This window comes from Botryllus schlosseri, chromosome 1 (assembly GCF_051294905.1).
Source record: "Botryllus schlosseri isolate E-star chromosome 1, Bs_hap1, whole genome shotgun sequence".
Classification (NCBI taxonomy): Eukaryota; Metazoa; Chordata; class Ascidiacea; order Stolidobranchia; family Styelidae; genus Botryllus; species Botryllus schlosseri.
Window position 1 is genome coordinate 3,563,138 of NC_137236.1, and position 27,590 is coordinate 3,590,727.

Consider the following 27,590-nt stretch of genomic DNA (forward strand, 5'->3'; position numbering starts at 1 on the left):
GTTAACCATTCAATATCGCCAGATTTCGTTATAAAAAGTAGTTTTAACAAGACTAAATCGAAACTGAGCAGTCAACGCAATGACTTCGACTTGGACTCGAGTCATAATATCATGACTTGGACTTGACCCTCTGCTCGTTGACTTGGACTCGGAATGACTCGATGGTGAATTAAAAATGACTCGACTTGACTCGAGTTGAAACTATAAAAGTAAGATTGACTTGTGACTCGGAGCCTGTATGGTTGTCACTAAAGGATTAAGAACTTTAACGTCACAAGATTTGAAAATAATACGTTCTGTTTTGGAATGACTAAGATCAGACTGCAGCTTCAATGACTACATCTACTTACTCAACCTTGTAAATTGTGAATGTAACACTCACACTCATACCTACACACAATGCCGAAGCCTGTACAATACATAAACAGAGCACGTCAGCACCACAATACCGACAAGTTTGTGCTGAATATTGAATATTGGCACTCACGTACCTGGTCATAGGAGGTCGAGACACAAATTACTCTTGTCCTCCTTTTGATTCTTTAGTTTCTTCTGTTGAAGCACACTTTATAGCTTTGAATCTCACTCCCGTTCATGATCTTGCCCTGAAACAATACCCAAACACACAGTTACAGCCAGATTTATACATACTACGAATCTAGTCAGTCGACGGTCATTAACTACTGGTTACCCCGTAGTTCTAGTTCTAGTTACAATTTTTTTAATGCGAGTAGTTCTAGTTGCATTACGGAATAAGTCAGTTGCAGTGTCACCGTTCTGTGAATCGTGATATCGGTGTTCTATTGTGCGTTGTTCTTGCATCGCTAGCTAAGAGTTATCACTACTAACAGTGGTTAAGCCCGGTGGTGGGTTTTGATTCACGGAACCCCTTTCATCGCAAGCTCGATATCCTGGCCTTTTGTAATGCCGAATCTATCTCCAATATTTTTTAGGTTGTTTGTGATTCAGTAATTCGTATTATCCATTGTTAGTCAGCTCTGTTTTAGTTAGTTGGTTTCAAGTTATCAAAGATAGTTAGTTCTATAAAATATAGTCTAGTTGTGGTTGCGATTTTGGAAAATGAGTACTGTACAGATTTTGCAAATCCAATAGTTAGTAAAGGTCTTGTTGCAGCGCCGTAACAGTGGATTGAAAGTACCACTTAGCATGGACGCATATACATTAGTGCGGAGCATGGACCGGAGCCGGGTTGGATATCCGGCCGGATTTTTTCAAATTTTGGTTGGACCGGATCGGAGCCGGATCAGTACTTCTTTGATAAGGCCAGAATCTCTATTGATAAGCATGACGTTTGTAACTAAATAACTACCAACCAACAACACGCAAGTAACCGCCAAGCCAGTGCGAAAAGAAACGAGCTATTTTTTAAATTCATGGAACCACCGTACCGTGTTAGGTCGGATTTCCAGCAGGACTTCTTAATTTTTGGTCGGAGCCGGATCAATACTTTTTCCTGATACGGCCGGAGCCGGACCAGAGAATAGACAAACCGGATCGAAGCCGGACCAGAGAATTTGTCGATCCGCTCCTCACTAATATACATGCGTTTCCTCGCCATTCAGCTCGCCGATACAATTTGTCGTTTCTTCCGGGGTCTTGGATTGGACGTAAGCACATCTCTTGGAGTGGCTGATGGGCTATGGCAGAATTGCTGACGAACTAAACAATATATATTGAAAATGTGACAGCGACGTATTCAAATACACAAATACATGCAGAAAAACACGAGTTATACAGCGTATAAGGAGTCTAAAATTATTTTTTTTCAAATTCAACTGACTACATGATAAAGTTGTTAGTTTGGCTATAAAAACTCACTACACCAAACTTGGTTTAATACCAATCAGTAGCCACGTTGCTACAAGAGCTACCAGGGTTGTAACCAAGTCACAAGGCTCCGAGTCACAGGTCAATCTCACTTTTATAGTTTTGACTCGAGTCAAGTCGAGTCATTGCAATTCACCACCGAGTCAAGTCCGAGTCCAAGTCAGCGAGCAGAGTGCCGAGTCCGAGTCATGGAATAATGACTTGAGTCCTAGTCCAAGTCATTGTGTTGACTGTTCAGTTTCCAGTTGAAGTCTTGGTAAACCCACTTTATATAACTCTATTTGGTAATATCGAATGGTTCGCGTTTATAATATGCCAATTTTCGTCACTTTCAGCAGTTTATGGTCGCATTTTCAAGTACCAGCACCAACAGACGAAATCCCAATAGTGTGTTGGCTTCAGAATTACAATGAAATATCGGTCTTGGCCGTCTGAGTCTCGAGTCAATGACTTGGTTCGTGTCATGCGCAATGACTCGAGTCCAAGTCGAGTCAGTACACAAAATGACTCGAGTCGAGTCATTTCCGTATTTTGAATAAATGACTCGAGTCATCAGAAAATCGTGAGTCGAGTCGGACTCGAGTCGAGTCATGACTCGAGTCATTACAACTCTGCTGATCACCCCATGAAATTTATAGTTTTTCGACAGAAACGCCGCCAAACAAATTTGGTCAATTCCAAGCAATGGAAGCGGAGTTATTGCAGTCGAAAAATTAGGATATGAAAAAATTAATAACCTGCCCACCGTGAATACGACACCAATTATTCATATCCAAATTTCCGACTGCAATAACTCCGCTCCCACTGGTTTGAATTGAGCTAAATGTAGGATTGATGTTGAAACTTATCAAAGCTTCAAAAGCGTGTTCGACTTTTCATGCTTGAAATTGATGAATGCGTATCAGAGCTATCTTCTAACTTCTGATATTTACGCAGAGATTTTTCAGATCTCGTATCACTCAAAATTCAGTGATAACTACACCGCGTCGATCTATGTATTGGAACAGGATAAGTTGCTGAAATAGGATGGCATCATTTTATCAAAGAACTCATAGAGTAAACATGTTAGCCGATACCAAAGAAGAGCAACACATTCGACTCCGCTGTTTTGGACAGTGTTGTTCTGCTCCCTTTTGGCCAAAGTAAGTCGAGACACTGCTTTGTTCAAGTTAACCGGAAATTTAATTGCTCCTTCATGGCTGTGCATTACTGTATTAGGACTGTTCAAGAATAAGCTTTTTTTCTGGATTCCAGCCATTCGGTGAATAAATAGTCAGGTTACCGTAAAAAACGCTGCACACCAAATTTGGTTCAATTCTGACAAGTATAAGGCTCCGCAGATCCAATTAAAATTTTCAATTTGCTAGGGAAGATATAAAAAAAAACAATCAAGGATAATAATCAGAGAATTATCAACGAAAAACTCGAATAACTCTCCTTCTACTAGTTGAAATTGACTGAAATTTGTTTTACATCGTTTTTGAAGACAGCTCAACAATATCATGAGGTTGACAGTAACAATTTGAATTTTTTTTCAATTTGACCTAATAAGTTAAATATTTGAATCTAATTTTGAAAAATTGTGTAGCTTTAACTGTGATTCTGATCTACTTTGAAAAAACAGTCTAATTATAATTCTAAATGTAGTACAATTTGTACAAAAAAACTGTAGCTTTTAGCTATCATTCTGATTCCAATCTAATTTGAATTTGAAAATGATCTAGTTGTCCCAATCTGGCTGAGAAAACCCAGTTATCGTGTGAACCCCGGTTAGAAACCCCTGCTGCAAGTTAGCTTAATGAGAACGTATGCTAATAGTTGTGGTTATGACATACCTTCAGCTTTTGACACTTCTAGTAAGATTGTCAGCACATAATCGAGTTGTACGTCTGCATTTTTCAGTTTGGCCCGATTTGCATTTTCAATCTTCACGTGTTTCTTCCATTCTGTCGCGTTGAGGCCTTCAGGGGCTTGCGTTTCTGCACAGAAAAGTCACAGGTGGTCATGTAGTCTGCATCGCACTTTTCTACAAGTGTTAATCGGAGGTGGCTACCTAGCTTCACGATGGGTTGCTATGACTCGATTTACCGGTGACTCAACTTGACTCGAGTAATTTTTTCAAATAACTCTACTCGAATAAATTGATGTGTTGAATCAACTTGCCTCGAGCAATTTCTTCAATAGACTTGACTTTAGGATTACCATATTCTGGAATCGGGAAAGGGGGACACTTTTTCAAAATATTTAAACTTTGAGAAGTCAAAATTATGTCAAAATTGCAGTGTTAGGCCAAAAACTGTCTAAATTGTTTACAAAGTAATAACTTTTTTGCAACCCGCGTTTCGTTCATTTTGTATATTTTGCAGTGTCTGTGAACTTGTCATTTGACATTTCACCGCTTGTAGCCTACTTTATTGGCCTGCAGTTGTAGACGGTCTGCTTATTGTGAATCGTAAACATTCAAATGAAACAAATAGGTCAACATGGTGCTCAACGTACCGCAATATCCCAACTGAAGCTACACTGCGTGGACATTGCAAGGTTCTTATATCAAGAAGTGTTGTGCTATTAAACATTTTAATTATTTCTACCATAATCCGTGGTGTAACTTCTGCCATTCTTCATAGGGCCAGATTTTGTTAAAATAAAGTTGGAAAAATTTTCAGTTATCGATGCAAAAAAGTTTTTTTCAGGCCATACTACTTTGTAAGGAAAGACAGTTCCAACCGGAAATGAAGACAATTCTAACGTTATGTGGGAAAACACCTCATTTGTATACATTATTTTTTTAAATCGGTCAAAAATGTCAAAATATTGATTTTTTTAGGTCAAAATCGTTCATTTTTAGGTTAAAAATAAGCCTAGTCAAAACCATACACGTCATCAAATTCTCCGTTGGGATTGCCAGCATTCTGATTGCATTTGCATTTTCCTCACCATTCAGTGAGTCGATACAATTTGAAACTTTGTCGAAGGTGAGGTCTTGAATCGGACGAGAGCACATCGCTTGGACATGCCAATGGCGATCTGAATAAAAAGATGTCATAAATGTGACAGCAACGTATTGAATTTGAAACATATGAATACAAGCAGGAAAATAATTTTCATGCATCTGAGATCTTATGATCATACATACAACACACTTGATATCAAAAAGAAACCATCAAGTTTCTCATTAAATTCAAATTTCTGATATTTATTTATTTATTTGATATTTTCGGTATTTGGCATCGCCATGACCCAACATATCCATCACTGTTTCGATTCAATAGTGAAAATCGCCTAATAGTTTTATGGTCTTGTTCTACGTTCACTTTAGTTACAGCAACTAGTAGAGCTCGGCCGATATCGACCTAGCCGTAATCGAGGCCAATGTTTAGAACATCGCTCCGAGTTCTCAGTCTCAGGAAATCGACGACACAAAGGGGGCTGCGTGACAGATTGCCCTTGCAGGACAAGCTGAACTGGGTGAGCATGCAGTGAAACTATGCTTCCTGCATCACAGCCAACCTCTACTGGACTGATCTGTGATTCTGCATCATCTTTTGCTCTTTGAGATATCCCACATTTCAATGAATGTGCACAATTAAGCAATAATTGTTTTCTAGTTTATTGATCAGCTTTCTGTGGCACTTTCTGTCACACACTACCCTAATCGAACAGAACAGTAGGGCTATTCGAAAAAATCTTTTTTTTCTGAATCTTGTTGGCTGCATCATCAAATCATTAGTTTGGCTTAAAAAACGATGCACACAAAATTGGAATTCATTCAAACCGGTAAGCGCGGACTTTGTACAGTTTGAAAATTTTGAATATACCCAAAAATGCTAAAAAAAATTCGAATTTTTGGTCAACCCCAAGAAATTGTTGCGCTGTCTTCAAAAACTATCCAAAACAAATTTGACTCAATTCCAACCAGTAAAAGCGGGGACATTTGAGTTTTTCTTTGATAATTCTGGGATTATCCTTGATCGGTGGATAATCCGAGAATTATCAACGAAAAACTCGAATAACTCTGCTTCTACTAGTTGGAATCGAGTCAAATTTGTTTCTGATCGTTTTTGAAGACAGCGCAACAATTTCCTGAGGATGACAGAAGAATTTGAAAATTATTTTTTATGGCATTTTTAGGTAAATTCTAAATTTTCACACTGTACGAATTACGCCCTTACCGGTTGGAATGAATTCCAATTTCGTGTGCATCGATTTTTTAAGGCAACCTAATGATTTAATCACGTAGCGTCGTAGCTAACAAGGTTCAGCAAAAAAAAAGTTTTTTTGAACAGCCCTACTGCACAGCCTGTCGTAGTGGTCTGGCGGAAGAGATGGACATGGCCTATTTTGCACCATTCACCCATGATTCAGCAACTACATGATACTGCACTATAGTTGTTCCAGACGCTAATGAATAGCTTTGCACAGCATAGAGGCAACTAGAGTGGAACATGGCGTTACTAAAAAATCATGACTTTGCAGTTCCAATACAGCAGTTTTCTGAAGAAAATAGCTACAACCAAAAAAAATTCATGATATTATCTTTAATTTGATATCACTTCATTTTTGGAGCGAAGTGACCCTTGAAAACAATAATTTTTGAATATTTTTTATTGACAACATTTTTGAACAACTGATGCTTCAGCAATACCTAAACATGTTTTGCATATTGGAAAACAATATGCATGCAAATGCTGGTTTTATTGTTTCAATTGGGGTCACCTCTAAAGAGGTTGCCGACCGCAGACTTGGACAACTCGATAATTCTAGTCGTCTAATTTCATTAAATTAGATCGAAATGCCAGTCATCTAATTCTAATCTAAATTGAAAAAGTCAAAAATTTTCTAGTTTTTCAAGTCTGACCGACCGGTGGTCTAGAGTAGGTCAGCCCCACGATACTGACGATGTTTTTGCTGAATAATAGACCGCACATACCTGGTCATAAGAGACCGTCCCTGCCGGTATACAAATCCATCTTGCCATCTTTCACATTCCTTCATTTCCTTGTCTGCTCAAAGCTTGATCAACTCAAATCTCATTCCCTTCCAGGTTGTTGCCCTACAGCGGTAGTCATGAAGTCACACATATGTTGACAGACAGACTTGTACAAACTATCGTCCAGTTAGTGGGTGATCAACTAACCACTGATTATTTAGTGGTTCTGGTTCTAGTTGCGGATTTCGGAAAGTGGAGAGTTTCAGTTGCGCATTTCAGAAAATAATTTGTGGTACAATGATTTGCGCACCGGTACTCAAATCTGAATCAAGTACCGTAACTGTAATGATTCGAGTCGATCAGTGAATGAAACTTTTTTGGACAAATGTAACTTTACACCCATTTCCATCGAAAAGTTATAATTGCATCAACTTTCTGAAACCTCAATTAGTTGTATCCCAACATACGAAACATATTGTACAAAGCTATGCACGTTAGCGTCGATGACATTTCTGTGTAGTTGTGATCGCAAAGCCAAATGAAGTATTTAAAAAAAATACCAAATCAGCATTATGTGGTGAAGAGCCGGCCTTATGTTACGTAGTTACATGAAAAGTAGGCTACATACTCAAGCTCTTGCGTCTCCCATATACTTATATCGTCATCATAAGTGATTATAATCACATATATCATATATCAAATACTCGACGTGAAGCCTAATTCAGAATAGAATCACTCATGCACTATGTATTCAGTCATGTAAGTCTAGTAATTACGAGCAAACCTTTTTCCTGCATGATTTTGCCTCCAGCATCATCGTCCATCGGTAATTCCATTTCAAGTCAACAACACAGCAACCCACTAGGTCTCAGATTTTCATGTCATTTGAAGAGTGAATCTTGTAGGCTATCTAGCACTGAGGGTAGAAAACATCATTTTTTCAATATTCATACACTGAAACCATTTTGTGCTCACTCAACGATGAAGTTTAATTACCGGTACCGTAGTTTCATATTCCCTGTACAGTACGGTCATAAAACAGTGTACCGGTATTAAAGTAGTTAAGAGCGGATGATGGCTTTTAATAACAGATTACAAGAAACTCTTGATATTGAAGGGAAAATTTTCAACAAACAAATGGAGTCAGGGGTAAATATCAGTCTTAATAGCCTACCCCTTTCAATATCCATCATGCGTGACACAAACTTGGAACATTTTAAGCGCTATTCTGTCTACATAAAAATTGGAAGCAACTTGTTATATGAAAGCTGGTCTGGGAGAGAAATGTGACTTACATGTTTTGCCTAATAATATGTAATTGGTAGGCTAATAGACCTAGTCTAAATCAACTTCATACATAGATACTTCCGACTCCAATCTGTAATTCAATTTCAGATCAAACAAAAATTAGATTGGGTATCAATAAAGTTTCAGATTTTGCAAATATTTGGATCAAGACATTATGAAGTATGAGTTGATATGATTGAAAAGCAATTTATTTTAACGGAATACCGGTAGGCCAACATGAGCGTTATCAGGTTATCCCATTAAAAAAAGCTTTTTCTGCTTATTTAACCTTGAAATGAAAGTTTTTCAAGCTGATTTGAAATTGTCTGTAAATGAGATACTTTGGCAATAAATAGTTGTTCTTGTTGTTATGTTACATAAGTTGCTTGGTTTTATCATGCAAGAGTTGAGGTAATAATTTCAGGTACACAGCCCCTAATGTCTCCCTCTCATTTCTGTCTATATCGTAGGCCTACTTCAAAAGTTTTGTGAAGGTTGTCACATGAATTCTGTTGCAACATGGAGCATGTACTTAAGTAATGAGTTAGATGTCAAAATTCTGTAACTAGAATACGGAGCATAATTTTCAGCTAAATCACCACATTTTTATAATCTGAAATATTCCCTGTAGTCCAAGCTCGTAAGTAAATATTACATAAAAACTCCTTTCCTAAAGATTCTATGCGGCAGGTAGCCTATAATACGACACTATTTACTAAAATATTCAGGCAAACAGAAATGATAGGGAGAGTTATGAAATATTTTTACACGCAGCGATTTCAATGGGCTTCACCTTCAGCTACATTCTTGGCTGGGCACCAAAGATGAATATTTTCTCACTGGCTTGCTGAATTCATCAATTTATACAACATGACAACATTCTCAGGTATAAGTAGCTCATTTATAGAGACACAAGTTCAGATCTGCATAAAAACAGCACTTGGATTCCACGGTTAAATGAGCAGAAAGCTTGTTTTCATCGCGCGATAACTTGAAAACTTCATTCAAAATGGATACCGGTAGCTCAGCTATAGCATTTTACAAGGTGATGAGTCAAATTTCAGCAAAATCTGCAACTTGATGAAGACTGAATTTCTCTTTGGTTCATTTCACATAGAATTACCTATATACAGCAGTTACAAACAATCCAGTAAGCTGGCTTGATCATGGCTTAAGGTTGAACTTAATCAGACTTGCAGCATCATTTTACATTCAGTAATTGCATTCTCAAGTGAGGCAGGAACGAACGATCGATACTCCATGGAAACTCGCAAATCATGTTTGATAGAAGCTGTAAGCCAATATGTTATCGGTGTCTCGTACGGACTAAAGACTCTACTGAATAGACACAGGTGTGAAGCAAGACGCTGAGAACCGTCTTGGCACACCAAACATATTACTCTAAACGTATCAGGATTCCATTTTCGGGCATAAACACTTCTTCCTTGGCGAGAGCGATTTTCAGAGTCCGGGGTTACCGGTATTGACTATCAAGCCATGTTACCATTTCAAAAGATTTCACATCACACCAAACCTTTCGTAACAAACATATGCAGTCAGAGGTCATCACAATTTCGAGTTGGTAACCTCTATTCCTATCGATATACCAAGACTGTACTATTGTATGTGAGCATAGTAGAAGCGCGAAACGGTATGCCAATAAAGCAATGGTTTACAATCAATAAACGCTTTACTGAGTAATATAAGTGAATCAGCCTCTACTCTGAAACATATTAGCTATATCTCAAACGTCCGATCGAATTAAAACTGATATTAGTAGGCCTACACTCAATCAGCTGATTTCACTCCATGTTTTGACTCAGAGCCATTCATGCACGTGAGACATTAGCTCCACCACGCGGAAGAACGAAAGGCGTTAAATCGATAACATCATGCAGTTCGATATTACATTTCCTTCATAACCTATTTGGTTTTGTCATCTCTCCTAATTTTATTCTCCTGTACATATCGTTATCATCGGATAGGTCGATAAAGCGCACACTCGAATAGGGTACGTATTATAAGCATTTAAAAGAACTATACTGCCAGAAAGGTGAGGAGCCATCGATGCATGACGTCCTTGGAAGCCAAGGAGACCGCTTGCCTAGTAACCACTGTGTATATCGTTTTGCACTTGCCCTATGCCAGGGGCGGGCAACTTATTGTCCGGTCAGTGAGCCGCATATGGGAAAATTAGGCACTTGGCGGGCCAGATTACAGAATATGTACAATTATACATTATACCTTAATCGCGTATTTATCCACCGCTACAAGGAATCGATTGTGTTTAATGCCAGCTATCCGACAGTCGTCGAGCATGTCCGCATTCAAGTCGAAATACAAGCAATTTCTCCTAAGTCAATACTAGCCAGTCTTCGGGATTACCGGACCACGACCTAAAATCGACCTCGCCCTTCGCCACATGCCACCTCATTTTGTCGCTAGCGTCTTCCCAGCAAACACGAGATATATTTCTGACATGTTGAGATATCTTTTTCTTGTCCTAATTTTGTCCAAATTATATCTTGTGCTGAAACATATCATAAATATATCTCGCTGATATTTCCCAGGTTATATATTTCTGTATATATCAATAAGATATAAATTGTATATATTATTTGTATCGCGCCGTACATGCATTATCTCAAAAATACATGAGGGCTGTGAAATTCGATTTGGCTAGTGATGTATAGATTTCAGCTTACCAAAGCATTTCAAGGGTTATAGATCAAATGAAAGTCATCACTTGACTCAGGATTATTTATCGTCGTGCGACATAACCGGAATATAAATCCCCGTTCGACGTTTCGGACTTTTAGTTGTTACTACTCATGTGGCGAACATTCGCAATTCTTGAAAGATATGTGAACAGCGTTTCTCGGACGCCATGTTTGAATGGATTACTGTTTTTCAACTGCATTGCGCAGTGCACTGCACACATTCCACGGGTTCAAGTATCCGACAGAATTGGTTGAGATCGAAAAAGTTTCAATGCAGCAGCAAAAAATATTGTTATTTTATTCATATCGGTAAAATTATTTCGGCTCGAAGCTTTTAGACGTAGCAGCGAACGTCAAAAGGTATGAAGAATTTTGTCTTTGTGCCGTAATAATGACAAGTACACATAGAGTCAGGATTGGTTGAAAACGAACGAAAAAGTTCGAGTCAGGGATCACGTGATTCGAGGTTCCGTCAGGAGGATTGATTGAGAAGACAAGCCATTTCCCTCCGCGAGGGAAATCGCTTAGGGCATTGGACCCGCACGCTCCGTAGGGCTTTAGACTTGAGTGCGTAGTGAATTTACCGTGTGTTGTTAATATTGCTATATTGCCTGTCATTCAATGTACTGTTTGATCGTTTTCTTTGTGTTCGCAGATTCCTATCACTTCCGGTATAGCTTTTCTGAATCCGCAGTAATATGCAGTCTGACAAAAGATGAATATGCTGTACTGTTTGTGGAGGAGGAAGAATCGGTTGCTGTTTAACATAGGGACTGGAAATCCAATGTGGATGTGAGATCATTCATTCACTCCTTACTGATATGTTAGCTACCAGTAATTGATTGTGAATTGTGTAAAACTGTTTGCATACATTCAGGATTCAGGAAGTACCGGTATTGCATTGCTTGTGGCTAAAAATGGGACACTGTACAACCCGCAAAACTTGTAAAACCCGCAAAACTTGCAAAACTCGCAAAAGCAAGGCATATTCAGGTAATTGTATAGGTATCTTTTACAATATTGTCGCTGTAGGCCTCAAGATATCATCGATTAGTTATGGAATTTAACTGCCGGTAAATATAAAGCAGGGTTTTATAGTTGGCTACGAGGGTTTTGCGGTTGTCCAGAAGGGTTTTGGTGGGACCTAACAGGGTGTTGCTGGTGATTAGCAGGGTTTTGCGATTGTCTAAGAGAGTTTTGCGGGTGAAAATAGGGTTTTGCGGTTGTTTAAGAGAGTTTTGCGGGTGAAAAATAGGGTTTTGCGGTTGTCCAAGAGAGTTTTAAGGTTGTATAGGAGAGTTTCGCGGTTGACTACCAGAGTTTTGCGGTCGTAAAGAAGAGTTCTGCAGTTAACTAGCAGGGTAGCAGTAGTCAACCTCCAAACTCTACTATACAACCGCAAAACTCTCCTACACAACCGCAAAACTCTGTAGTAGTCAGCCGCAAAACCCCATTTTGCACCTGCAGAACTCTCTTAGACAACCGCAAAACCCTGTTAGGTAACCACAAAATCCTTCTGGACAACCGCAAAACCCTCGCAGCCAACTGCAATACCCTGCTAGTCACCCGCAAAACCCTGCCGTATACTTACCGGCAGTTTAATTCAATAACTAATCCATGATATCTTGAGGCCTACAGCGACAATATTGTATAAAAGATACCTACAATTACCTGAATAAGCCTTGCTTTTGCGAGTTTTGCGGGTTTTACAGTGTCCCGCTAAAAATACCAATACTAAGACAAGAAGAGGAAGTCCCAATAACATATGATAGCAATTGGTCCTTGTACAAAATACATATGATATGCTCAGTCAGTAACGGAACTTAGAATTCGCAAATGTACATCGCAGAATTATCAGCACAATCTTCATCATCCATCTGTTTTAGATGAATGAAATGTGGTTATGCAGTATATGGTGCGAGCTGCGGAGAGTAGTGGCTTGCCTTTGGATGTTTAAAGATGGGGCAGAATGACCAAAATGGAAACGTCAGCCAAACAAAAAAATTGTGGATACTTCTGTGTCAACGAATGGTAGCCTTTTACTGTGTCTGGTATGTTATACACGTAGAATATATAAACAAGCATACTTTCATACTTTCTAGATGGGGCCAGTATTGCAAGGAGACGTATGCAGACACCAGACATGCCAAATTCAAGAATGCCATCATCAAGTTTTGAGACTGAAAATCATGATCAAAACATGCACAAAGTAGCAGCCAGCTGCAGGAACTACCCCAGGCAGTAAGTTCCTAGCAATATGATTTCTTCTCGAATTTGAGTACGGTAATTTAAAGTAATTCTGTATTTAAGATGCTCCTTCATTTGAAAGTATTGTTGACTTAGAAAACTCTGAACGTCAAGAATGTGCTGGCTTATTACAGAGCATTGGTAAGCTTCTCACATATGGTCAAACTGGCTATCTTGTAATGGAATCTATTTTTAGCTGCTCTGTATTGTACATCCACACCTGCAAAGCTGTGCGATATCGAATCTTCTAGTTCGTCCGTAGACAATTGCGACGTTTCGTTACCCGAAGATATGAAGTTGGAGCTGAACTAGATGCATGCAGCTGAACCAGATGATGGATCTCATGGAAGGTCATATGAACAATGACATCACGGCAGTTGCCCAGTATTACTGAAAGATGTTATTGAAGATCCGTGTCAAACCTTGTCTCAACTGTAACGCCTAGAAGACGACTTGAACAGGGGCAATTACAAGACGTCTGAACTGGTATGTTTTTGTTCCTCATTTGAATGAAGCGCTTGTTCGCCCAAATCATGCCATAAGTGCTAGCGTTATTAGTAGGGCAAGTTTTTGCAACTTATTTTTACAGCTTCCGGCAGCTTCCTAAATACTCGTAAGATATGTAGAATGCTGTTTCAAGCTGTTTGAAGGAATCTTATAGTGCAACGCTTTGCAACTTTTGTTCATGCAACATTTTGCAACTTTCTCGATTTTTCATGAAAGTATTTCCGATTCTGGTGAAATACACGGCCAAATTCAACTGAAACACCGTAAATCAGCACCGAAGTAAGGCTTTTACGGGTATTTCGGGAACTGAGCCGGAAAATTAACCTTTTTTTAGTCAACCAAGCAAAATGTGGTCAAAATGGTCCGTGGACATATGAGCATGCGACATTACAGCATGCGACAATTTGGCATGCGACACATGTGCACATAGGCGCCGACTTTTATTTTTTTACGAGGTGGCGAAGTCTTGTGACGTCATAATTGTCCCGTATCGATAACGTCATCGTCGCACTAAAACGCACTTTCCTACATACCGCTGGTGTACGTGCCGAGTACCAATCACTGATTGATTGTTTGATCAGCGTTAACCATTTGCGTTTTACGTTACGTTTTAATACCGACTCTGCACTCATTATTATCAAACCATGCAGTCAAGTTATTAAGTGGAATCTTAAAACGGTACGATCATTCGTCCAACGATATATACGATGCATTCCATCAGGCGGAATGTATCGAACAAAAATCAGAATTTACGTCACTAAGAATTTGAAGTTGCATCAATGTTATCAACGCGCAATGTGTCGTGTGAGTAACGAAATACACCATGCACTGGGCTGGCAAGTTCGCAAGTAACATACAACAACTCTCGAATATGAGGTTTCAAACCGACGATAATGATGATTACAAACGTGAAATCGCGCATATAATCAGCAATTGTCTCATGCGGTTTCTGGCTTCGCATTGAGAAGCTCCCATCGCGGCAATTATATGCAGCTTAAAACAGGGATTTTGGCGGCATTGGTGCATTTCCCGATTTACGTTCGCTAAGCAATTTCGGAGTACATCCAGGCGCGGGGGTCGGAAGCCCCTCCTTTGGAAGCGCGAAGCCCCCTCCTTAAACGCGAAACCCCGCCCTTTTCAAATGAGTGCTCTGACGCTAATACTCGGTTGCAATTCAGTCTTATTATCAGTGTTACGCGCGGCCAATTAACGGAAGGCGTGTCGACAATATGCGAGATACGTCCGTACGCATTGCACTGAACAATGTAACGCGACACGATCTGCCGCTGAGATAATTGCGAAATTAGGTCAGTCATTGCCCCGCGCTTGGCAATTGTTGGTAGCCTGATTTATCGCGTCACCTACAAGCCTAATTCCGCTGGCTTGAATAATCGCATCTGCAATAGGCCCGGTGCGCACGATATCATCGTTGGCTTACAAAATCGCATCTGCATTGGCTTGGTGCACACGAGATCATCACTAGCCTACACAATCACATCTGCAATAGGTCTAGTACGAAAGAAATAGCTAGCCTAACTACCGCGTCTCGGGCTTACCATGCTTTGGCTCCTACTTCCAGATGCCGGTAGCTTGGATGAAATGCCGTTAAGTGTATGCTGAATAGCGATTGTGGTTAAAGAGTGACTTTGCGAAACTGAATGACATGGAATGTCCGCAAACATGTGCGACGCGTTCGTATATGCGTATTTGATTTCCGCTAATACTTGAACATAACCATCAGAAGCTGTGATAAGGCTTGAGTTATAAAAGAGGAAAGGTTTGAACCACCTGAAATCGGCGTCATTGTAGCACCAGGCAGAAGCCGCCAATGCAGATGCGATTGCGCAGACAAGCGATGATATAGTTTGAACTGGGCCTTTTGCAGATGCGATTGTTCAAGCCAGCGGAATCAGGCTTGTTCGAGATGCGATAAATCAGACTGGCGACGATTGCCACGTACACGGCAATGACTGACCTAATTTCGCAACCATCTCAGCGGGATATCATCACAGACTCTTCACGCTGATTGACTCTCGCAAATTGGCCGCACGGAACAATGATAACACAATTACTGAATATTGGAGTTAAAATGGTCATTTCAAAATGAAGGGGTTTCGCGTTTCAAACAGGGGGATTCGAAGACGTCTCTAAGGAGGTCGCACCGATTCGCCTGATTACTAATTACTGGTCACAAACAACTTCGGCGTTTGATCATTTCGTACGAGGTGGCCGCCACCTCGTAAATATGGCGACGAGGTGGCTGCGTAACCTCATAAGTCGGCGCCTATGCATGTGCATGTGGGTTAAATTACGGGTTAAGGGTAGATTAGGGTTGGGTTAGGGCTAGAATTTAGGTTAGGATATATATAAGGGTTAATTTCAGGACTATGTTTCGGGTTAGGGTAAGTTTTTGAGTTATACAGTCACATGCTGAAGTGTCGCATGCTCATAGGTCGGGCAACCGGTCAAAATGCAACTTCTGCAACTTTTTTCAAAAATAAATGCAACTTTCCACGAATTTAACTGCAACAAAAACTTGCCCTAGTTATTAGTATGGCTTTTACCAAGAACACATCAGGAGTTATTGATCATTCTACCACAAACGTAAAAGTCAGTACCGTACTTGTACCACTGATTTACAATCAAGAGGTGGTTCCTTCTGCCTTGGTGTGTACGTTATCAAAGTCGAGCAACGTTGGTTGTGTCAACAGGAGTTTCTGCGTAATCTAAATATAGTACGTTGATCCCAAATCATCTGTTCGGCTCGATTATTCGACCGTTTTTTTTGCGGTGACATCATATTTGGTGATAAAGACCTGCTGAACTAGAAGCATGTACCAGTCAAAAATATTTGTTTTGATTATAATGTGAATATAGTATTGATGGTATATTAAAATTTGATACCTCAGAGTCTCGTTAACAATATTTTCGAAATGTCTCAACTCAATGATACTTCGTCGTTGTCTGATAATGTCTTGTAATACCATATCTGAACACATCTTCGAAGTATATTTTCTTTTCAGGAGCATGTAGATTGGCTCATCCTGACATTGCCAATCCAGAAAAACGAATTAAAGACCAAGTTGCACCATATGTCACTGTTATCGGATCTTGCAAGGTGATTTTGTTAATGAGTTTGGTGCCGGTGTGATATCTGTGCAATTTATGGTATTATTTGAGTGTCAGTGAATTGTTGTTACTGCACGTCTTCAGTCCACTGTATTACTGTGCAGTACATGGAATAAGCAAAAATTACCACTCCAGCCTCTAACAAGCAATTGAAAATATTCATAAGGAACAGTCTTAACCCCGTACTCAAACTAGGCTTTCAAAACCATTTACTAGAATGACCACTTTATGACGCCAATGGAGTGGGAATCTCCTCGACTAAGGACAAGCCTCATTCTACAGGTTCTGGTTTCATATCTTGACTTAACAATGGCTGCAGTGTAAATCAGTGGTTCCCAAACATCATTTTCACCTTACACGAGCTAGAATGAGTCGAGCAATAAAATTTACTAAACGATCTCGCATTTTTCTCCAATCGACCCTTTCGTTACCTCCCATATCTCTAAAATTCACTCTCACGATACCGCCCACTTTTGGAATCACTGGTTTTAGTTCAGGGTCAAACAGCAGGATGATCGTCCTACTTTTGAAAGAGGCTTTGAAATCTTTTAATGTATGTAACTTGAGAGGATCCACTTTACTTGTTATATTCCACTGATAATAATCAATTGTAGTAATAATCTACTCATTCTTGTTATAGGGTGATCACGATCATGAAGAAGAAAGAAGCACTCCCGTCATCGTGGAATCTGAAGACGCAGATACTTGAGGACATTTCGCGATATTCACAGCAGACTTGGACAACTAGATAATTCTAGTTGTGTAATTTCAGTAATTGGAGTGAGATGCTGGTTATCTAATTTCTAAAATATTTATTTGCTCAATTCTACTCTAATTTTTGGAATGATCTTATTTGATTCTAATCAAATTTCTGATGTTCTTGAAACTGAGACAGGAGATTTGATATCAACTGAACTTGTTGAATTTCAGTAATTCCAATCTAATTTGAAAAAGCTGGAAATTGTCTAGTTGACCAACTCCGCACTAATTCAATCGATTTAACTCACTTGCTAAGTGTTTTTTGTACTCTGTGCAAGCGCTGACTCCCAAACGAATAATGCATTGCTACCCAAATAAACCCGAATACCTCCCGGCGACATTCGTCAGCAAGTTGTAGGGAATTGGAAAGAACCTGTTGATAGTATCACCAAACATGACGTCACTGGCGTGGATCGCCTTGATTATTCAAAATTTCATGCCGATGACTTTATATTTGGTGATAGGATCAACAAGTTCTACTCTCTACTAGTTGCTGACGAATGTCACCTGGAAGTACTCAGGTCCATTCCAACACATCACTCGTCTAAAAATCAACACTTGAACTAAGTAAAAAAGCACTTCGCAAGTAAATATCTTCTGACTAGTGTCGGCTGTTAATATACGGGTTTATTTCAATATGAATATATAATCCAATTGTATATTGATGCTCCGTGCGTCCAATGTATTGATTGCTTGGTTCAATTTTTTGCTTATTGTTTAATACAGAACGAAAAGTAATGCATGATTTGTAAAATTAATGTTTAGTTTGCTTTCATGTGAAGTGCAGGATGTAACCGACGACAGTTCAGGGCCAGCTAGAATCAAGTTTTGCGAAAGACAATTGATGAGGATGGGGAACTGATATATTTTTAGAATATATACAATAGATCTCTTCTCAGGATATCTTTTAGACATCTTATATGGATATCATATAGATATCTTAATGTGTCGACAGATTTATATATATAATACATATTATTAGGATATATTTTGAACACGTGAGAGATATAATATGTATATCTATAACATATCTTGTGTTTGCTGGGTTTATTCTCTGCATCACTTTTCAGTCAGTGTCCGTTGTTTTGACACCTTCCTATCTTCTCATTCTATCGCAGTCTTGTGATGTATTGAAACGATGAAAATATTAATAAACCTGATTGATTGATGTAAACTTCAAGTTTAAAGCAAAGAGATCAACAAGAGTATTTAATGAATTTATTTACAACAGCTATTGAAGTCAATTAGACATCTATGGTCGCTCAATACCGTCAACTAGTTTTATGAACTCTGATTGCATGTCATATGCAAAAACCCTAAAGTGAAGACTTCTAATGTTCGTGGCAGTGATGGGATTAAGTCACTGCCTTCTAATCACAAGTCATCTCGAATCATTGCACATTTTGACTAGAGTCAAGTCAATTCACTTAATTTTCATAAGTGATAAGGGTCAAGTCAAGTCACTCGATTTTTGGAGGTGACCCGAGTCAAGTCAAGTCACGAGTCAAGTAACTAGTCAAGTCAAGTTGAAATTTCAAAGTACTAGACATGATTCAAATTCATTACTAGGGCGATTTTATTTGACACTTCAAAAGAAGTCAAATTTTGTTTTACATGGTGAGTTTGATTTATTTAGCTGTTCTTGTGTAAATCACACTAACATGTAACTTAGTTACTCCCGCCATTTACCGGCTTCAAAAATCTAGTATTTTTCGGCTGTAACTCGTTTTGTGTTCACAATAGACAAACCTTGCTTCTAAGACAGAGAGAAACATGATGTTTTCGCATGACCCTACGACCAGTGGTTGTCGAGATGAGCAATTTCACCCCCTCTCGCGCAGAAATTGGGGGGATGCTGGCTGAAAAATAAAGGCAATCCCCTAAAACCAACTTTTATTGAAGTTTCAAGTCATTTTTCTGGACTTAAGAATCCCCTTTTTTCGATTTGAAAAAAAGTCATTTTCACTCCACCCTACAACATTTCAGCATTTAACGACAAATGACAATACATATCCTCGCATCTTCACCAAGTCTACCTACCTCTAATTTAAATCAAGTTCTGACACATGAAACAATTGTCTGGCATTTATCCTGATTGCTACACAACCTTTGTCAAATTGTACGCATTCGCGTAAAATACATTGTCTCTCCATATTCTGATTTAACCCAAATAAAATGCAAGGCCCCAGCAAACACAAAACCGTAAAAGGATCATCCGGGATCATCTCGATTAGGTTCTGATTTTCTAAGTGTCGAGGGAATGTCTAAAATACGTAGTAGGATGGTCTTGTGGTTATATTCAATCAGAATAAATTCATACTAGGTGTTGTTCCATCTCATGCATTAGGCTTCGTTATATCCGGTAGTTAACCTAATAATGCAAATTTTCTATCTCTCGCGGGTACGACTAAAATACGTAGAAAGGATGACTTTGTCGGTACATTCAATCACGATGAATTCTATCCGGTTTTGTTCGATCTCATGCGGTAGCTTCGTTCTATCCATTAGAAAACAATGTTCTCCCTTCGTTTTATTGCGTGAGGATGTCACCGGTGTTGTATATTCGTGTTGTTGCTCTAAGGTCGAATAGTTTTGTTTTCCTCTGATATATATGATCTTCATTATATATATATTCGCTCTTTCGGTAATCTCGCATGTTCAACGAGTATGGTTAATAGTTTTATTCAGAGAATAACTAAATAAGTGATATGTTGTACGTTTAGGAATATGATTATCGATGCGTGACTTCTAGAATATTTCGGCGATTCAAATTTTAAGTCATCGCGCCATACAAAGATTTGACGCGCAACAGGTCGCAGCCAGGCATAGTTCGCTCTTTCTGTATGGTAAATGCCGTAAATATATAGGAATTGTGACTGACTGAGGTAGCGGGTTAAAGGTATATATGCAGTAGCATATAGCTTATGGGGTATTTCGAATTGCCTGTAGTATATGACGCCTAGAGCTGTTTGACTTTCTGCAAAACAGGTGTAGACAACTATAGAAAAGTTTCAGCTTTTCCAGGTTAGAATTAGAGCTAAACCGTTTTTCCGAATTAGATTACAATTATATTGCTGGCATTTCGCTCTAATTTAGTGAAATTAGACCACTATAATTCGCTTCAAACATCTGAATTACCGGTACCTATACCTACGGTATATCATAATATTTATGCCTGAATTTTCTAGGTATATAAGTCATATAGATACATACCTGTAGAACACTGATTCATGATTTTATAAAAGTTGGTGCAAGAATGGACATTTTCAACTTGATGTTGATTAATGGAGCAAAATTTGATATTTGAGTGCAATTATACCTCGAATCCAGTGACAAGATTATTAATCGTTGAAACCAAACGCAGCTTGATTATGTTGGCCCAGAGAATTTGGCTAGCCAGACCATATTGATGGAATATGGTCACAGTAAGATAATATTTTGGGCTATTTTACATGAACTTTCCAACATTTGATTTGATATGTCCACTAAAACAGTTGTTATTCTGCTTTCGAATAAGACCTTAATTGCTGGTTTCAATGGTAACTGTGTTTGTCAAAGGCTGCAAAGGTAATTTCTTTTCCATGTTAGATGTTTATTTGTTTGTTTGTGGTGTTCATGGTGGTGGTTCGACTACACTGGTCATTTTACACCAGGCCGGTTCTTATTATTATTATTCCGTATCTGCCCGATTACCAGTGAACTCGGCACTTAGTGAATTCGGCCGCACAAACTCGGCACTTGGAGAATTCGGGTCAAGTGTAGAATCCGGGCAGTGTTCCCCATGACCACCACCGATCAGTGTTGCACCTGAAACTGTCGGAATTCATAGTGCTTCACGTAGTTACCGACTATGCTCCCCACTAAACCCTATAAATACTGTCAAGGTTCCATATTATATCTTATCATATTATTATATCTTGAATTCACAGATACACATGCCGGTGACGAGCAAGATTACATTTTACATCGCTCGCTCGCATGCCAGATGAACGGCTTGTACAAGAAATCGAAGGAAAGGGGAAAGGAAGCGACTTACTCCAATCTCTTCACCACATTATGTATTGTGTATCGCATTTTTATCGAAAATTTAGAAAATAAAACGTATGACGCCTATACTATCAAGTGTATCTAGTGTACTTTGCGGCCACTAAACTCATGTACGGACACTTGCAAGATGTGGGGAGATGGTGAAGGTTTATCTGGGCTCCTCTTCACCCGCGCCGTTGCCCAGAAAAGACCCGACGTAAGAAAGCACTCATGTATAAGAAACCCCCATAGTCGTGTATGGTATCTAGTGTACTTTTCAGCCACAATACTTATGTGAAGACACTCGCATAGTCGCGTATCATACCAAGTGTACTTTCCAGCCACAATAGTTATGTACAGACACTCGCATAGTAGGGTATGATACCAAGTGTACTTTTCAGCCACAAGACTTATGTGAAGACACTCGCATAGACGCGTATCATACCAAGTGTACTTTCCAGCCACAAGACTTATGTGAAGACACTCGCATAGTCGCGTATCATACCAAGTGCACTTTTCAGCCACAATACTTATGTGAAGACACTCGCATAGTCGCGTATCATACCAAGTGTACTTTACAGCCACAAGACTTATGTGAAGACACTCGCATAGTCGCGTATCATACCAAGTGCACTTTTCAGCCACAATACTTATGTGAAGACACTCGCATAGTCGCGTATCATACCAAGTGCACTTTTCAGCCACAATACTTATGTGAAGACACTCGCATAGTCGCGTATCATACCAAGTGTACTTTACAGCCACAAGACTTATGTGAAGACACTCGCATAGTCGCGTATCATACCAAGTGCACTTTTCAGCCACAATACTTATGTGAAGACACTCGCATAGTCGCGTATCATACCAAGTGTACTTTCCAGCCACAATAGTTATGTACAGACACTCGCATAGTCGCGTATCATACCAAGTGTACTTTTCAGCCACAAGACTTATGTGAAGACACTCGCATAGTCGCGTATCATACCAAGTGCACTTTTCAGCCACAATACTTATGTGAAGACACTCGCATAGTCGCGTATCATACCAAGTGCACTTTTCAGCCACAATACTTATGTGAAGACACTCGCATAGTCGCGTATCATACCAAGTGTACTTTACAGCCACAAGACTTATGTGAAGACACTCGCATAGTCGCGTATCATACCAAGTGTACTTTTCAGCCACAAGACTTATGTGGAGACACTCGCATAGTCGCGTATCATACCAAGTGTACTTTCCAGCCACAATAGTTATGTACAGACACTCGCATAGTAGGGTATGATACCAAGTGTACTTTTCAGCCACAAGACTTATGTGAAGACACTCGCATAGTCGCGTATCATACCAAGTGTACTTTCCAGCCACAATAGTTATGTACAGACACTCGCATAGTAGGGTATGATACCAAGTGTACTTTTCAGCCACAAGACTTATGTGAAGACACTCGCATAGTCGCGTATGATACCAAGTGTACTTTTCAGCCACAAGACTCATGTGAAGACACTCGCATAGTCGCGTATCATACCAAGTGCACTTTTCAGCCACAATACTTATGTGAAGACACTCGCATAGTCGCGTATCATACCAAGTGCACTTTTCAGCCACAATACTTATGTGAAGACACTCGCATAGTCGCGTATCATACCAAGTGTACTTTCCAGCCACAATAGTTATGTACAGACACTCGCATAGTAGGGTATGATACCAAGTGTACTTTTCAGCCACAAGACTTATGTGAAGACACTCGCATAGTCGCGTATCATACCAAGTGTACTTTCCAGCCACAATAGTTATGTACAGACACTCGCATAGTAGGGTATGATACCAAGTGTACTTTTCAGCCACAAGACTTATGTGAAGACACTCGCATAGTCGCGTATGATACCAAGTGTACTTTTCAGCCACAATACTTATGTGAAGACACTCGCATAGTCGCGTATCATACCAAGTGTACTTTCCAGCCACAATAGTTATGTACAGACACTCGCATAGTAGGGTATGATACCAAGTGTACTTTTCAGCCACAAGACTTATGTGAAGACACTCGCATAGTCGCGTATCATACCAAGTGTACTTTCCAGCCACAATAGTTATGTACAGACACTCGCATAGTAGGGTATGATACCAAGTGTACTTTACAGCCACAATACTTATGTGAAGACACTCGCATAGTCGCGTATCATACCTAGCGTTATTTTTTATTATTGTATTATTACGTCATACTTTGCCTTTTTGGTTTTCGTTTGAATCTCTCTCTGTATGCTTATTATTGTGCCGTTAACTCTCGATAAGGGGCACACGAAAAGTCTTCGAGTTAATAAATTCTTTACTGCAATGAATGTAGTTGTGAAAGCAAAACTCAAGTTTAGTACCGCCAACCATATTTTCAAGCTACAAACTAATGGCTTTCTTGATATTTACCATTCACAGAAATGCTCGGATTTCATTAGCATCCGGCATGGCTCATTTTTTTACAAAAGTAATCTCACCCCGACGAAACTTTTGTACATGGTGTACTTTTGGTCAAAGGACCATGACCAGGTAATGATTATCGACGAGCTTAAAATAAGCAACAGGACCTGCATCGACTGGTGCCAGTTTTTCAGGGAGGTATTGTCAAAATTCTATTGTAAAGTAAGGCACTCTATTTACTCTAAAGCTTTGTGGCAAATTCCAGATCTGCTCAGCCGATCTGTTAAGGGGTTCCGGCGTCATCGGTGGCCCGGGACATGTGGTGGCGATCGACGAATCGGTAATTGCCAAGAGGGGCCGTGGTGCCAACGCTCAGGCAAGACCGATTCCACAGCAATGGATATTCGGAGGCGTGGACCTCATCACAAAGTTTGTGCATAGAAAATAAAAATCCAACGTCAGCAAAACTTTAAAAGTATATAATGTTTTATGCAGCCAATGCTTTATGCGATTCGTCGATCGACGGGACGCAAACACCTTGCTGCCAATCATTCGGCAATACATTGCTCCGGGCACCGAAATTTGGTCGGATGAATGGGCAGCGTATCGGGGCATAACCGGTAAATGAAGTCTTATACAGCGATAATGGTGAATGTTAGTAAAACATTTCCGTTTCCTTATCAGGAATGGGCAACGGCTACACCCATAAAACAGTCTGCCACAAACACCTGTTTAAGACTCCCCAAGGTGTTCACACCAATAATATTGAGAGACTTTGGAGCGACTGTAAACGGAAGTTCAAGAGAATGAACGGCACGGTACGGGGGTTCGTACCCTCATACATCGATGAATGGATGTGGCGTCGGACCAGAGAAAGAGATCATTACTTTTCGGACATTGTTCAGGAAATCGCCAGGCAATACCCAGTGTAAAATGAGCCCTTTAATTTATTGAGATTTGACTTCTCAGAATTATCTAGTTATCGAAGTGTGCCTGCAATTTCGTAATTTCGTTTTTTTTTCTACATTTCGTTTCGTTTCTGTTTTGTTGATAAACGTGCTGCCATTGGCTATAGTTCGAGTCTATCTATATTTGACCGGACGTTGGAGTAGGAGTCAGGGTCAGGGCCATTTCTATAATATGCGAGTGTCTGTACACAGAGGTGGTCAAGGTAGTCAAGAAAGCTACTCAAGTAGATGTAGAAGTAGCGAAGCAAAAATCTACTCAAGTAGAAGTACTGATTTCATGAGCAGCATAAAACTAATTGAAGTAGAAGTAGAATTGACTGACTTTAAAAGTACTCAAGTAAGTAAATAGTTGTGAAAACGATCCTGATTGGATGGATTATCAAAAGTTGCAAATTGAGCTATGTGATATAGGTGACGAGCTTGATTCATATTGATGCATACCAGCAGGTATCCAATTTTCGATAGCATAAGCATTCGTCCACATCATGTAGTGAAAATGATAGTATTGATAAGGAAATGCGATACTAATCCTCTGTGTTCTCGAACAACGCGTTTTGGAAAATAGCATGGTATGGCGCCTTCCCCCTATAAGGCCCGTAGTTTAGTCGAAGTGCAATATGGATAAGTTGTATAGGATACGGTGTAAACAGTTTGCGCGATTTGTAAACGTTAACAAAAAATATCGTGAACCGTAAAAATGCCATATTGTGTAGCTATATTTCCAGAATTTAAAGGCATTACTGCACTTGCTTTTATACTTCAACATGTATGTTATTCGGACAAAAGAACTGATATTAATTATAACTCAAAGTAGGCTATATGATACTGAGAATTGAAAGTGAAATATAAATACTGTTTCTGAAAGCAGAATATATATTTCATGTTTTTAGTCCAGTAAGTTTCAAGGGTGGTATGCTAAAACACTTTTCCAGGACATGCCATGGACATATATATGCTAGATTACGATATGACAAGAAAATGCTAGATTGCGAAACATCAGTTTCAAACGTTATGATGAGCCATATACTGTGATGAATTATTTCATGGGTGATGGGCAACAATGTGGTGTGAACGGAACCACTCCAACCCTCCACTTAAATTATATTCACCGATACTTTCGTGAAATCATACTGGTCACACCGTATCCACTGCGCGCGAAGCGCGACGAAAATTCTGTGCTTTACTAAACTTTTATGAAAATTAAATGTTGATACTCCGTGAAAACAGCTCCGAAATTCCTCAGGCTATCTTCCTGATTGGAAGATTGAACTACTTCTACTTGACAAACTGAAAATAGCGAAAAGTAAGTAAGTATATCACAAAATATTAAGAAGTAGAAGTATAGGTAGCGAAAATCAGATCTACTTGAGTAAGTACCAGAAGTAGACGAAAACTACTTGAGTACTTCGAAAAAGTAGAAATACTTCGATACTATAACCACCTCTGTCTGTACATAAGTATCGTGGCTGAAAAGTACACTTGGTATCATACCCTGCTATGCGAGTGTCTGTACATAACTATTGTGGCTGGAAAGTACACTTGGTATGATACGCGACTATGCGAGTGTCTTCACATAAGTCTTGTGGCTGAAAAGTACACTTGGTATCATACCCTACTATGCGAGTGTCTGTACATAACTATTGTGGCTGGAAAGTACACTTGGTATGATACGCGACTATGCGAGTGTCTCCACATAAGTCTTGTGGCTGAAAAGTACACTTGGTATGATACGCGACTATGCGAGTGTCTTCACATAAGTCTTGTGGCTGTAAAGTACACTTGGTATGATACGCGACTATGCGAGTGTCTTCACATAAGTATTGTGGCTGAAAAGTGCACTTGGTATGATACGCGACTATGCGAGTGTCTTCACATAAGTCTTGTGGCTGAAAAGTACACTTGGTATCATACCCTACTATGCGAGTGTCTGTACATAACTATTGTGGCTGGAAAGTACACTTGGTATGATACGCGACTATGCGAGTGTCTCCACATAAGTCTTGTGGCTGAAAAGTACACTTGGTATGATACGCGACTATGCGAGTGTCTTCACATAAGTCTTGTGGCTGAAAAGTACACTTGGTATCATACCCTACTATGCGAGTGTCTGTACATAACTATTGTGGCTGGAAAGTACACTTGGTATGATACGCGTCTATGCGAGTGTCTTCACATAAGTCTTGTGGCTGAAAAGTACACTTGGTATCATACCCTACTATGCGAGTGTCTGTACATAACTATTGTGGCTGGAAAGTACACTTGGTATGATACGCGACTATGCGAGAGTCTTCACATAAGTATTGTGGCTGAAAAGTACACTAGATACCATACACGACTATGGGGGTTTCTTATACATGAGTGCTTTCTTACGTCGGGTCTTTTCTGGGCAACGGCGCGGGTGAAGAGGAGCCCAGATAAACCTTCACCATCTCCCCACATCTTGCAAGTGTCCGTACATGAGTTTAGTGGCCGCAAAGTACACTAGATACACTTGATAGTATAGGCGTCATACGTTTTATTTTTTAAATTTTCGATAAAAATGCGATACACAATACATAATGTGGTGAAGAGATTGGAGTAAGTCGCTTCCTTTCCCCTTTCCTTCGATTTCTTGTACAAGCCGTTCATCTGGCATGCGAGCGAGCGATGTAAAATGTAATCTTGCTCGTCACCGGCATGTGTATCTGTGAATTCAAGATATAATAATATGATAAGATATAATATGGAACCTTGACAGTATTTATAGGGTTTAGTGGG

General features: G+C 39.5%; 2 protein-coding genes and 2 long non-coding RNA genes across 6 annotated transcripts in view; 3 read left to right on the forward strand and 1 right to left on the reverse strand.

The window, feature by feature from the left end:
- The window catches only part of LOC145438686 (uncharacterized), a 403,715-nt gene that overhangs the window by 321,662 nt on the left and 54,463 nt on the right, over positions 1-27,590 (reverse strand). The window lies entirely within an intron of this gene.
- Positions 10,884-18,169, forward strand: LOC145439990 (uncharacterized). Of its 2 annotated transcripts, XR_013915396.1 has the most exons (7): positions 10,884-11,577; positions 12,672-12,816; positions 12,888-13,026; positions 13,096-13,173; positions 13,229-13,518; positions 16,563-16,657; positions 17,309-18,169. It is a non-coding gene; the product is annotated as an uncharacterized LOC145439990 (long non-coding RNA). The 2 variants fall into 2 exon arrangements; XR_013915397.1 differs by lacking the exon at positions 12,672-12,816 and having other exon boundaries at positions 10,887-11,577.
- The window catches only part of LOC145450090 (uncharacterized), a 77,309-nt gene continuing 69,336 nt past the window's right edge, over positions 19,618-27,590 (forward strand). The window contains exon 1 of one of the 2 annotated variants that reach the window (XR_013918433.1): positions 19,618-20,451. This is a non-coding gene — a long non-coding RNA (uncharacterized LOC145450090). Of the gene's footprint in view, positions 20,452-20,486; positions 20,995-27,590 lie in introns of those variants that run through there. The other variant, XR_013918427.1, reaches the window with a different exon arrangement.
- On the forward strand, positions 23,655-25,043 carry LOC145437051 (uncharacterized). The gene is made up of 4 exons (XM_080314225.1): positions 23,655-24,063; positions 24,131-24,294; positions 24,361-24,485; positions 24,550-25,043. The coding sequence occupies exons 1-4, from the start codon at positions 23,713-23,715 to the stop codon at positions 24,795-24,797; spliced, it is 888 nt and encodes a 295-aa protein (XP_080170351.1). The 5' UTR covers positions 23,655-23,712; the 3' UTR covers positions 24,798-25,043.